General features: G+C 35.4%; 1 protein-coding gene across 7 annotated transcripts in view; it reads right to left on the reverse strand.

Annotated features, from left to right (window-relative positions):
- The window catches only part of tns2a (tensin 2a), a 44,982-nt gene that overhangs the window by 14,230 nt on the left and 17,875 nt on the right, over window positions 1–12,877 (reverse strand). For 5 of the 7 annotated variants that reach the window (XM_026199435.1, XM_026199432.1, XM_026199438.1 and 2 more), the window contains 4 exons: window positions 2,275–2,313; window positions 2,150–2,179; window positions 1,163–1,201; window positions 550–599 (listed from right to left, as the gene is read on the reverse strand). In XM_026199435.1, coding sequence (XP_026055220.1) covers window positions 550–599; window positions 1,163–1,201; window positions 2,150–2,179; window positions 2,275–2,313 — 158 coding nt within the window. The remainder of the gene's footprint in view (window positions 1–549; window positions 600–1,162; window positions 1,202–2,149; window positions 2,180–2,274; window positions 2,314–12,877) is intronic. The other 2 variants (XM_026199434.1, XM_026199439.1) reach the window with 1 other exon arrangement.

A 12,877-nucleotide genomic window follows, 5' to 3' on the forward strand; every position in this document is an offset into this window, starting at 1 on the left:
AAATTCACTTAAATTAGCATTCAAAATATATATATATATATTTTGTTTGTTTGTTTGTTTTTTTGCCCAACATAAAATAAATAATACATAATTTTAACATTTGACATTTAACATTTAGCATTTATAATTATCACATTGTCCAGAATTTCGATGTTGGTGCATACCTAATAAAAAAAATTAAGCTTTTCCAAAACAAAACTGCTCAAATCATCATAAAATCATGTGAAAGTCCAGTAAATTATATTTTATTGGATAACTAGAGTTTGATTGGACACAGCTGAGCTGTCAGTGCTGTGCAGCTAAACTAACCATGCTCCCTGACACATATTAGATCTCTGCTCCTCACCACACTGCGGCCAAAGGGGATTTTGACTTTTCACATCAAATCCAAAGGGAAAAAACCCTGCTGAGATGCAGTAACTTATCTGAGGTAAGTAGAGATTAGCTGAGGAAATAAAGTCTCAGAACTCAAGCATGCTCTACACTCCTGCAGTGATCGCTGAACTTCATGGGTTGAGTTTTGATTTGATTTTTTTCAGACAATCGTACCTCGGGAGAGTGTTTCTCTGTTTGGTGTAGGTCAGAGACTTGGTGGAGCCCTGGAAAAAGACAATATAAGATTATAGCATTGTGTTTGGACACAATAAACTCAGTAAACTTTTGTCTAGTTGAGAGTGCCCAACTCTTGGTACAAAAGATTGTCTTTTTGGTTTATTTCAGAAATGTTTGTTCTTAATTTTTTGTTCTACTCTTAAGGAGACACACATGTGCAATATATAAACAGAAAAAAGCCACTGTAAAAACCTTATGATTAAAGTCTATTGATATTGATTAAACAGTGGCCTTGAGTCAGAACCACAGAAAGATCCTGGATACAGAAAATTAAATAGTGATTCAATGACTTTTGACGTCACAGCTGAAGACTTCAATAAAATAAAATAAAATATATGTTTTTTTTGTCTTGATTTATATCCTAATTGATAACTCTTGGTGCAAGATTCTACTGGCTTGAACTGAAGAAGACACTTTAATATTGTTACTGTATACTGTAAATCTTACTGAAATATTAACTTAAAATCTTAGGGGGTATTTCAAATTTCAATTAATACTAAGGTCAAAAGGGGTTAGTGTGAGATAATGAAAAAGAGGAAAAAGTTCTCACCAGATGCTGAATGTGTCTAGAGGAGGACGTTCCCCTTCGCTGCAGCAGATACAGATCACAGGACACAGATAAAGCATCATAAACAGAGTCACAACAACACATATTGGTCTTATTATATCATCATTACTTCTAGAAGCATCATGCAGTGAGTAGGTCTTAACTGAACCAGCAGTGTCTCCAAAACATACATGACACCCCTGCTTACAACAACCACTACTAAACTAAATTAAAGAATGAGACTAAATGAGATTAAAGTTCTCTATCTAAACATTTTTGGCCATCATAGGCCATCACTGTTAAAAAGCACTGGTCAGTAGGTTTTGAGACACCCTCTAATTCAGCTAATGATTAGTACATGAATATACTAATGTACAAAAGTTTGGGGTCATTAAGATATGTATTTCTTAAAGTAAAAAGGATGCATTCATTTGATCAAAAGTAACAGTAAAGATATATGATGTGATGATTTCTATAAAAAATGTATCATAGTTTCACAAAAATATTTAGCAGAACAACTGTTTCCAACATTGATAATAGTAAGAAATGTTTTTTGAGCAGCAAATCAGTATATTATACTGATTTCTGAAGGATCATGTGACACTGAAGAGTAATGATGCTGAAAATTAAATTTCGCAATATATTCATAAAGAACACAATTATTATAATTGTAACAATATTTCACAATATTACTATTTTTTACTGATTTTTTTTTTAACTCAACATTGGTGAGCATAATACACTTCTTTCAAAAAAAAAAAAAAAAAATTCTAACAACCCTATACTTTTGAACAGCAGTGTAATAAAAGTGTAATAAGTAGTGCAATAAAAGTGTAATAACAGTTTTGATTAAAGCTTCAAAGGATTTCAAATTCAAAATATGCCAATAAAGTCATTTTTACCACTTTTTACCACTAGCTAGTGAGCGAATGAAAAAGTGAATCAATGAATAAATAAGTAAATTAAAAAGGAAGTAATCAATGATTGAACCAATGAGAGGCAAAGAGATCCTGCTGGTATCTATGTAAGAAGTAAGAAGAAAAATCAGATGAGATGCACTGAGTGAAAACACAACAGGAAAAAGGAAGGAAATAAACAGATAAACAAAGTCTTACCAGTTCGGAGGGCTGCGCTGGGATGCAGGATGTGTTGATCTGAAACAGAGAAAAGAACCATGACTCAAAATCTGCATCACCTCCACCGTCCAACACGGACGCATTCACTCAAAACCCTGTGGTTGTTCCCAGCTCTGTCCCAGGACGAGGGGAAAGGAGTGGTGAAGAGGGATCTGTTGGGATGGGGAGAAGGAAATGCTTCCCCAAAGCAACAGATAAACAAACTATCCGCTGATAACCCTGAGACTGGAGAAAGAGTGAGATGCAAGGGATTGTGGGTGATGGGCAGTAACCGAACACATTAGTATGCACATTCCTCTTAAAATGATCGCGTACAAAACAACAAGACACCACAACATCAATTGTGGGACAGTATGTATATGACAGACAACCCTCACCCATCCAAACAAAAGTGTTTACATGTTTTGACATAAAGGGTAAAGGGGGCGGAGCTTACAGCTGGCGGGAAAAAGTGTTTGTGTGTGTGTGTGTGTGTGTGCAATGACATTCATGCTTATGTAACTTGAATTGCCCCCCTCCCCTCCCCACATATCCGATCCCCTGCCCTGTCCTGCCCTGTTTGTTTGGCCACAGGAAAAGGGCTGAGGCAGGGAGAAGTGCATATACGCTGCACTAGGCCTTGACCTATGACTACCCGTGTGTGTGTGTGTATGTTTGAGTCTAGGGAGTGAGATAGAGAGTTATTAAAAGACTGTATGTTTTTGTTCAACAAGAAAATGAAGCATAACCTCTGAAGCTCTGGTGGATGGAGGGACTTGGGGGTTTTGTATTTGTGTCTCCAAATATATGCCAACACTGGGAGTTGTGTGGCTTTTAGCATGTCTGTTAGCATTGAGCTTATCTATATGCTAACGTAGCTATAATTAACTTAAAGCTTATATGGGGATTTAAATTTGACCAAAAGTTTATGAATGGAGCACCTGGATGACCAGGTACAGTACATTGGCTAAAATGTGCAATACACAATATAAAGTATATTCAGAGAGTATTATAATTACATAAGCACAGTATTATTCGAATGTACTGTAAAAGGTTGTAAAAAAATAAAATAAAAAAAAGCATTACTTTATTACACATTTGCATATACTCACCAAATCAGCATTTATTTTTTAATAAATACAGTAAAAACAGTATAATTGTGAAATATTACAATCTAAAATAAGTGTTTTATATACATTTACAAATAGACAAAGTAAATTATTCCTGTGATGGTAAAAGCTGAAGTGTAAGCATCATTACTCTTACATCATTACAGTCTTAAGTGTCACATGATCTTTCAGAAATTTGCTGCTTAAGAAACACTTATTACTATAAATGCTGAAAACAATTGTGTTGCTTAATGTTTTTTTTGTAGACTGGATTTTGTAACTTTTGGTCAATGCATCCATTTTTAATAAAAGTATTAATTTATTTAAATTAAAATCTTCTAGACCTCAAACTTCTGGACATAATGTTAAACTTTGCATTGCACTTGACCCTCTTCTTCCAGTTTGATGAATGCATCTATACAGTATTTGCATCTATAGATAAATTGATTTTCTTCTTGACTCATTATAAAAGATTTTACAGAATTGAATTCAAAATGTAAAATAACCATTTTTAAGCAGTATCCAGTAGATACTATGCTGTAAACAGCACACTACCAAATAAGCTGTGATTGTTCACATTGATGTTTTGTGAGTTGCTACAGGTAGGTAGGATCCCATTATGATATCAAGTTTCCTTTTTTCTTGACTAAAAATCTGCCATTGCATTTGAGAAAAGCAATTGATTATGTTTTAAAACGAAGTGCGCACAGAACTCATATATAATATTTCACTACACTGAAAAAAGAACACCTTCCCCATGTATACAAAGACAAGAAATCTCTCTATTTCTTCCCGCACACAGAGGGCTGCACAATTTGCATGTAAGGGAAGATAAGTGTTAAGTGAAACATGGTGTAACTATTTTTACAAGGTGTAAAAGATATCACTGCCTCTGTGTTAAAGACATCAGCACCTGAGAGCCAACTACTGACCCTCACACACACTCATGCTCTGTCACTATGAGCAGATGTTTCTTCTTTAATGCCCCTCTCTCACTCTTACTTTTTTTTTTTTTTTATTCCACGGGAACATTTTCCTGCTTCCTCTGGTAAATTTCCCCTCCGCTTTCATTGCTTTTTTCCTCTGCATGTCAATCATTCCACAAACATTTCCTCATTCATCCTGTTCATGTTTTCATGCTCCACTCATTCACCCTTTCTCTTGCTCTAGAACTGTAGTTTGGTCTTCACGTACAAAAAATATTCCACAATTTCCACCAAAATACAGTATCATTCAAAAGTTTGAGGTTGGTAAGTTCTATTTAATTTTTATATTTTTAATGCTCAGCAAGGTTGCATTTATTTAATTACAGTAAATATTTTATTTATTTATATTTAATGTACAGCCATTACTCCAGTCTTCAGTGTCACACGATCCTTCAGTAATCATTCTAATATACTGATCTGCCACTCAAAAAACATTTATTATTATTATTATTATCAATGCAGAAAACACTTGTGCAGCTTAGCAATTTAAGAATAAATTATTTGATTGTAACATAAGTTTAAAAAAAACAGGCGTTTATGTTATGAAGGTTAACAGCTGGGAAAGAAATCACGTTTATATTAGATCTGTGTATTAATTGACAGCAGCGTAATATACAGTAACCATACCTACTGCTGTTTACGCTGTTAATATGATTCCAACGATAAAATAAAAGCACACAATAAAAATAACTCACTGCTCTGAACTGAATGACAGAGCAGTGAGCTTATTTTATAGCTTTAATAAGAAGACATTTCTTACTCAACTTTCATAATGCTGCTTTTAAAAGCTCTAGCGTGAAGAGGAACATGGCGGGTCCATTTTTCCTTCAGCAGTTGTGGGTGGAGCTTGTGCAGAGTGACATCACATTGTACAGATTCTGCGAACAGCTTGTTCTGAGACTGCTTATGATTTATGGGGATTAAAACATCATTATAGGTTGGTTGCGTACACACACTGCCAATACATTTCCAATACATGTTCAAATAACATATAAAAGTGAATTTTGCATATTAGGTGGCCTTTTAATTTTCTTAAGGAAATGTGTCATTTGCCTTTACATAACTGCCAGTGGGTCACTAAGGTGTTCTGATTGTTTTTTTAGCATGATATCGCTATAGGTGGTGCGTCGGATGTTCTTGGTGGTTCCTTACGGACCCCATCAAAAGAGGCCTCCACCCAAGTATAGATATGTGTGCTTCTGGGATACTTTTCAGATGTTTCATCGACTAACTGTCTATCTGTTGAGAAAAGTATCGCATCTCTTCCAAACAATATTTGAGGTATCACACAGGTCCACAGCACAAAAAGTGCTGGACGAGCTACATGCCAAAGTTTAATATGCAGGATTATGGGTTTGTTCAGATCCCGAAGTATGAGCAACAACCACTAATAAGTGTAGCGACTATGCTATTTTGGTGGAAACTATGGTTACCACGGTAAACTTCTGTTGCCGCGCAAGCCTGATTGTTTCTGGCTACTTCTCGCTAATCTTTTTCCTCCTTTGTTTCTTCCCGTATGTAACCTTCCTTCTCTCCCTCCATCACTCGCTCTGACTTTCTTTCTCCTTATCCAATCCACACTTTCCGCTTTTCATTTTTCCCTCATTTAACAAAATGCCTCCCTCAGACCGGCCGGCCTGCAGCCAGAACAAACTCTGAATTCCATCTGTAGGGCCAAATCATACGAAACGACTCCTGCAGCAGCCTTTCATCCCGCTTTTATAATCCATTATTCTTTCTTCCCCAACCCCTCTCCTAATTTCCCTCCCTCCATCTGTCTCTGAAGTAACAGCAGGCCCCTGTTCTGTGCCCCTGTGTTCTGCTGCGAGCCCGAGGAACATGTTCCCACGTGTAATGGGACGTTAAGGGTGAGGAGCGGTCCACAAGCGAGTACACGTGCCAAATGTAATACCACAGCAGTAGTAAGGAAGGTTATTTATGCGACAGGGATGTGTTTTGACTCCACCGAAACACGACTGAGCTCATTACTGACATCACCATATTTACAGTCACACAGCAACCTTACACAATCTGTAGCATGTTTAAAGAAGGGACGTACAAAATATATCGGTACAAGATCAATGATTGCTGGTACTGATGATTCTTCAATGTATTGGTATTGGTCAGAATTTAGTTGTTCTCCAGAATTTAGTTGTTCTCCTGTACGAATGACATCATTCAGCACTCCCCCCGCCCATATTTAATATTCTAAAAGAAAATAAGAAATTGAAAATATGATACTGTTTCATATATGTGATTCATTTTTGTTATTTTCTGCAAATTAGGCAAATAATTATTAGTAAAAGTGTGCATATTTAAATACTTTTGAATGGTATATATATAAATATATATATATATATATATATATATATATATATATATATATATATATATATATATATATATATATATATGCAAATAGCAATTATATCCATACTAGAATTAAACCTTGCATTTCCTGCACTGTTTAATTCCTTTATACTGCTTTAAATCCATTTTTCATATGATACATTTTAATATTGTAATGGCCAAATAAACTTTGCATTTAAAATGTTTTATTTCAGCTTTCAGCACTTTTTTATTATTATTATTTAAATTCATTTAGACCAAATATTATACAATTGTGACTTGTGAAAATATCATACAAATTGTGATTTTTTTTTTTAAAGGAAATATTACTTTTATTCAGCAAGATGTGTATAATGTTACAAATTATTTTGTTTTGAACTTTCTATTAATCAAAAAATCCTGAAAATGTTTTTTTATCACATTTTCCAAAAATATTGAGCAACATTATTTTTAACATTAATATAAATAATACATATTTCTGAAGGAGCGTGTGACACTGAAGACTGGAGTAATGATGTTGAAAATTCAGCTTTGATCACATGAATACATTTTTTTACCGTATTTTTGATCAAATAAATGCAGCCTTGGTGAGCATAAAAAACACATCTTTTAAAAACATTTAATTAGCCATTTTAGCAAAAGAAATGTACTAACTCCAAACTTTTGAACAGTAGTGTATATGTAGTAGTTTGAACAGGATTTTATCTTAACAGGACTTTGATACTGTCCTCTCAGTAGCAGCTGCTTCATCCGCTCTGCACTCGTTTCCTGTTCATAGAGGTGTGAGGCTTTTTTAAGAGTTCCTCGGAGGCAGAGAGGAAATGTTCCCTACTGCTCTGTGTGCATGTACACGTGTGTGTTGGGGTCTGGAGATGTACATAGAGATAAAAACGAGGCTAGAGAGAGGAAGTGCAGATCAGAGGATGGCTAGAGAAGGATATGTAACAGGCAGTCACACTGTAACCAGCGCAGGAATACAAGAAGGGTGGAGATGTACATGAGAGCAGAGGAAATGGAGGAGGGAGGGGGAGAGAGATGGAGGGATGTCAGAGCGGTGGAGGAAGCGTGGGAGGAGAGCAAGGCTGGATGGTGGGCTTGGGTGTAAACAGTGTAATTACTGCTATTAGTCCGAGCTGAATACAGGGGTCTCAGGAGAAGCAGATATACTGGCTTTCACTAAAGATGAACAGAAACAGCCTTAGAGGAACAGTGCAATCAAAAATTAACATTTTGTCATCATTTACTCTCCCTCAAGTCATTCCAAGCCTGTATAAGCATAAATCTTATGTTGAAAACAAAAGAAGATATTTTGAAGCCAAAAAGTTGGTCCCCATTGACTTCCATAACAGGGAAGTTAAACTGTGGAAGTATTTTATGTTCAACATAAGAGAGAAACTGGAACGACAGGAGGGCAAGTAAATGATGTCAAAATGTACAATTTTGGGTGAACTATTGATTTAATGAATTTTTCAATAGTGAGTGTTCATCTCAAGAAACATAACAACGTCCAGGCCATATTTCAAGAAGAAGGTTATATTTCTTAAAAATAATAATAATAATTTCCATTACTGCAATGCAAACAATTACTGTAATGAGAAAATAATAATGGTATATTAGTTAATCTTGACTGAAAAAATGTCAAAATGGGAAAAAACTACAGTACTATTCATTATTATTAGTATTATTTTATATATATTACCATTTTATATATATTACCATTTTGATTTTTATAAAATAATAATAATACTTAAACATTCATATTAAATTATAGTATTATAAATTTTCCAGATATTGTATTTACAATAATAATTCAATTAATTGTATAGAATATATACTATAATATAACAACAACATAACAATAATAATAATACAATATCTATATAAAAATAAAACATTTTAACAACAACAACAATAATAATAATAGAAATTAAAATGTCAAAAAAATTTACATTTCTGATAACAAAGGATAATTTATATAATAATAATAATAATAATAATACTTACTACTAAAAATATAATATAATATAATATAATATAATATAATATAATATAATATAATATAATATAATATAATATAATATAATATAATATAATATAATATAATATAATATAATATAATATAATATTTGAGTCATAATTATCCATAAAGCAGCATTAGACTCAAACAAAATGGAGCCAGTATGGATGTAATCTGACAGGGGCCAAGGAATAACTGCATATATAAGAATTATATAAAAGGAATAATTGTTATTTTGTAGATAATAATACAGAAGCATCTAAATAACTTGTACAAAATAAAAAATATACACACAATACATATTTGTACAAAATAAGGTAATACCAAAGTATGTTGCAACCAAACCAGTTAATTAACTATTAGACATTAGCATGAGACAAATGTCATTTCACTGTGAATTAGTGTGTGTTAACATGCTCTCAAGCCTCGAGCAGCTGTGAGGATGTTAACACACACACAGCTTTGAGCAGATCCCACAGGAGAGGCTGGGAATACACACAGGTCTGCTTTCACACAACGTGATTACATCTTTTTATTTGGATTGATTCCCCTACATGGAGATCCATAACTGAGATGTTCTCCAAACTCCAGCAGACAACATGTGTCCACACAGACCAGAGCTGTAATCATCCTCTAATTAACTCTCTGTCTTTCTCCTTCCGTCTCTCTAACAGGAGCTTCAGTGTTATTTCACCCCTTCTATGGTCTCACTGCCAAACTAAGCAAGAGTCACACATGACACAACCAATCAAAAAGATAAAATAGGAATAAACAGAAGTAAATACATTCCCTCCGAATGAAAACAAATCTAACAATTAACAGAGCACAATCAGCAGGTGTCAGCAATGGAAAAGTCCCACCTCTGCGAGCATGGCTTGTGTAATCAGACAACGACATGCCGCAGTTGTTCTGATCTCACGTGTTTATACAATCCTTTATGGACGCTATAAATACAAACGACGAAGACATATTGGAGAAAGTACTGATGTTATAGATATCTTTCTTCACTTCAAAGTTATGCATACGGAGAGTTTCCATATGGTGTCAATTACACGGATGGCAAAATGCAATGGGAAACTCATGGCAGTTTGACTTTTTCTTTTCTTCTTTTTTTGGGAGAATAAGAAACGCTAATTTAATTAGTTCCCTCAGAAATAGTACAACAACAATATATAGAGAAATTAGAATATAGAATTTAGAATAGAAATATGAATTAATCTATAGGCAGTGTAGAAGTGTATGCAGTTAACAGGGATCTCCTCTCAATTTAAGACACTATCTACATTGCTTATCCACTTGTACCATGATAGATAGATAGATAGATAGATAGATAGATAGATAGATAGATAGATAGATAGATAGATAGATAGATAGATAGATAGATAGATAGATAGATAGATAGATAGATAGATAGATAGATAGATAGATAGATGCAATATTGTAATGAATACTGTAATAATATAAAAAACTCCATACTCATCGGGAAGAAGGAGGCGGGAACCGGTGCACAATCAAATAACACTTTAATATTCAAAATAAACACAAAACAGCGCACCAGCCTCTCGCGGACGACTGGTGCACGCAAATAAAAACCAAAAGATAAAATATGTCCCAGGCCTGGTCCTCTCTCGTCCTTCACTATAGTCGCTCCAGTTTTATATCCCTCCATCTCCTACGTGGGACTCGATACTGGCGGTGGGGCGCAGGTGTAGCTCATCTCCAATCACTACACCTGGCCTCACTCCTCGTTCCCACACCTCTCGGCCCCGCCCCACTCGCCACAAACACTTAAAACTGTGACAACTGAAAATGTTTAACTGACTGTGCACAATGTCAGATTGATGTTTAATATTGATGTTTAATATCATGTTAGTCATCAGATGCGTAGTGAATCATCAGTGTGTCTCATCATCTATGTGTATCTGTTCAAACAGCATGTGCCTGTAGCCCTCAGCTGTAGCCTCAGGTCTACCTTTGCTCTTCAGGTTGCTATTGGAGTCATGTTTTAGTTCTTCAATAAAGAAAACGTATCTTCAAAATTACTGTTATAACTCAAACAGAAGACTCGCAAGTCAGTGGATGACAGAAAAACTAATGTTTTGCTTAAATGGTATGACAGGGCCCTAGGCTGCATCCACGGTGGACTCCTTCATGGTTTTATACCCTTTTAGCTCTGTTTTTTGGCATATACCTCTCCTTGTTACCCAACATTAGGAGTCGGATGTAATCCAGGCCTCTGAGTCAGAACACCAACCTCTAAATGATGCAAAATGAAACTAACATGGATTTAGACAAAGCTGAGACACACATAGTTGGATTCATATATAAACACACTCACTCTGGCCTGAGGGAAGCTTGGGAAACACATGGCATTGATGAGCTCATAAAGAGGGGTGATGAAATGAACGATTTACTGGAAGAGCCCACCCATTCACTTCCCTCTTTTATACCAGTTCATATCCCACTTCAGCCACCAGCACCATGGGAAACAGGATCCCTTTTTGCCCAGAAGAGAGGCGGAAATGACTCTTCCTCCATCTGACGGTCTACTCTGCCATCTATTCCTCTCGTTTTTTTCCCCTCTCTGGCCCCTTGAATATTTTTCCACCATCATCTCTTTTTCTCTACGGACTGAATTTTCCACTCTGGCACATAGATAAGATCCTACCACTCACAGGATGCATGGTGGAAAAAAACAAAAATACAGTCAAGTTTTGACTTTATGTGCCAAGACAGCATGCTAACGGTCATGGACACTCAAGACTGAGGGATCTGGAATGCTCTACATACACAGCAGCTTCACTTACCAGACCATTAGTTCTCTAGACTGGCATCAACTAGCAACTGTCTTAAAAAATAGAGTTTAACTTTAGTCTAAAATCTGACATCCTCCACAGCAAATTGTGACTCTTGAACTGTGATATGTCATGCAGGGTCAGCTTGACTCAGTGACAGCTAAGGTTCATCTTAAATGCTAAAGCAAGTTAAAGAGGAGTCAATTGTTGTTAGTTGGCTGGAGGTTATTTCCTGTGGTTTAAGGTTGTGGACGAGGTTGTATCACACCAGACAGACACACAAACAAAGACGGCGGTTCTGACATTAATTCCCTTTCAGCTTTGTTTTCAGGAAATGCATTTTGGGAAAAAAGAGCCGTGGTATTTCCATGTAAGTAGGTAGGAAGTAAAAAAAAAAACATTAACAGACCAGTGAGGTCTGAAACTATTGGTCACCGTCACTGTAGGCTACACACAGAGGTGGTTAAACTATGTTTTTATTGGTTACAGACCAGACAGAGCCAGCTCATCTCTACAGTATGACTCAAGTGAATAGTTCACCTCAAAAACAATGAAGGATATAAACAGATTTTATCTTAAATCAAAAGAGCAATGAGTCAGTCCAGATAAACACCATCTGCTGCCAGCTGTTGTCCTGGGGAAGCCTGAGATATTAAGGACTGGTTGGAGAGAGATAGATCAAATCTCTATTTATTTTATTTTAATAAATTATTGGTGTTATTTAACAGTTTTTTCCTTGTATATAACTCGGATCAGTGCAGGCCATTCTATCACTCGTAGATTGATATAAATACCAGTCTCCATCATTGTGAATCTTAATTTCTCACAAATCTGTTGACTTGTTGTGATATTGTTCCCAATATATGGTCATTTTGGCGGCTTTATTTGAGTGTTATTTAAATGTCATCTCATGGAGTTCGGAACCAAAAAACAAAAAAGCATACAAGGCAAATGTATGATGGTATTTCATTAGAAGATGCTTGAGTCATGACAGATGTTTTTAAGAAATATTCATGATTAAACAAAAATTACAAAATGAATAATCAACAAGTTGGTAGGTGCATGACTTCCCTGACCAATCCCTATTTTACCCTATAGCAACAAACTACAACACTGTTTATTGAGAAACTGCCATTAAGAGGTCAAATATGGCCAGACATCACACCTCAATCTGTCATCACACTGTACTTCATAAGGTACTTCTACAATTAGAGGAGGAGTTTAATAAGTCCCTCGTGGCTCCTGAAGTCAACTAGCCATTCCTGACTGAGAGTGCTTCCTCTATTAAGTATTTTCCTATTTTCTATAGTCCACATATCTGTATTTCTAACATAACTGTTAGCTTTC

This window comes from Carassius auratus, chromosome 23, assembly GCF_003368295.1.
Source record: "Carassius auratus strain Wakin chromosome 23, ASM336829v1, whole genome shotgun sequence".
Classification (NCBI taxonomy): domain Eukaryota; kingdom Metazoa; phylum Chordata; class Actinopteri; order Cypriniformes; family Cyprinidae; genus Carassius; species Carassius auratus.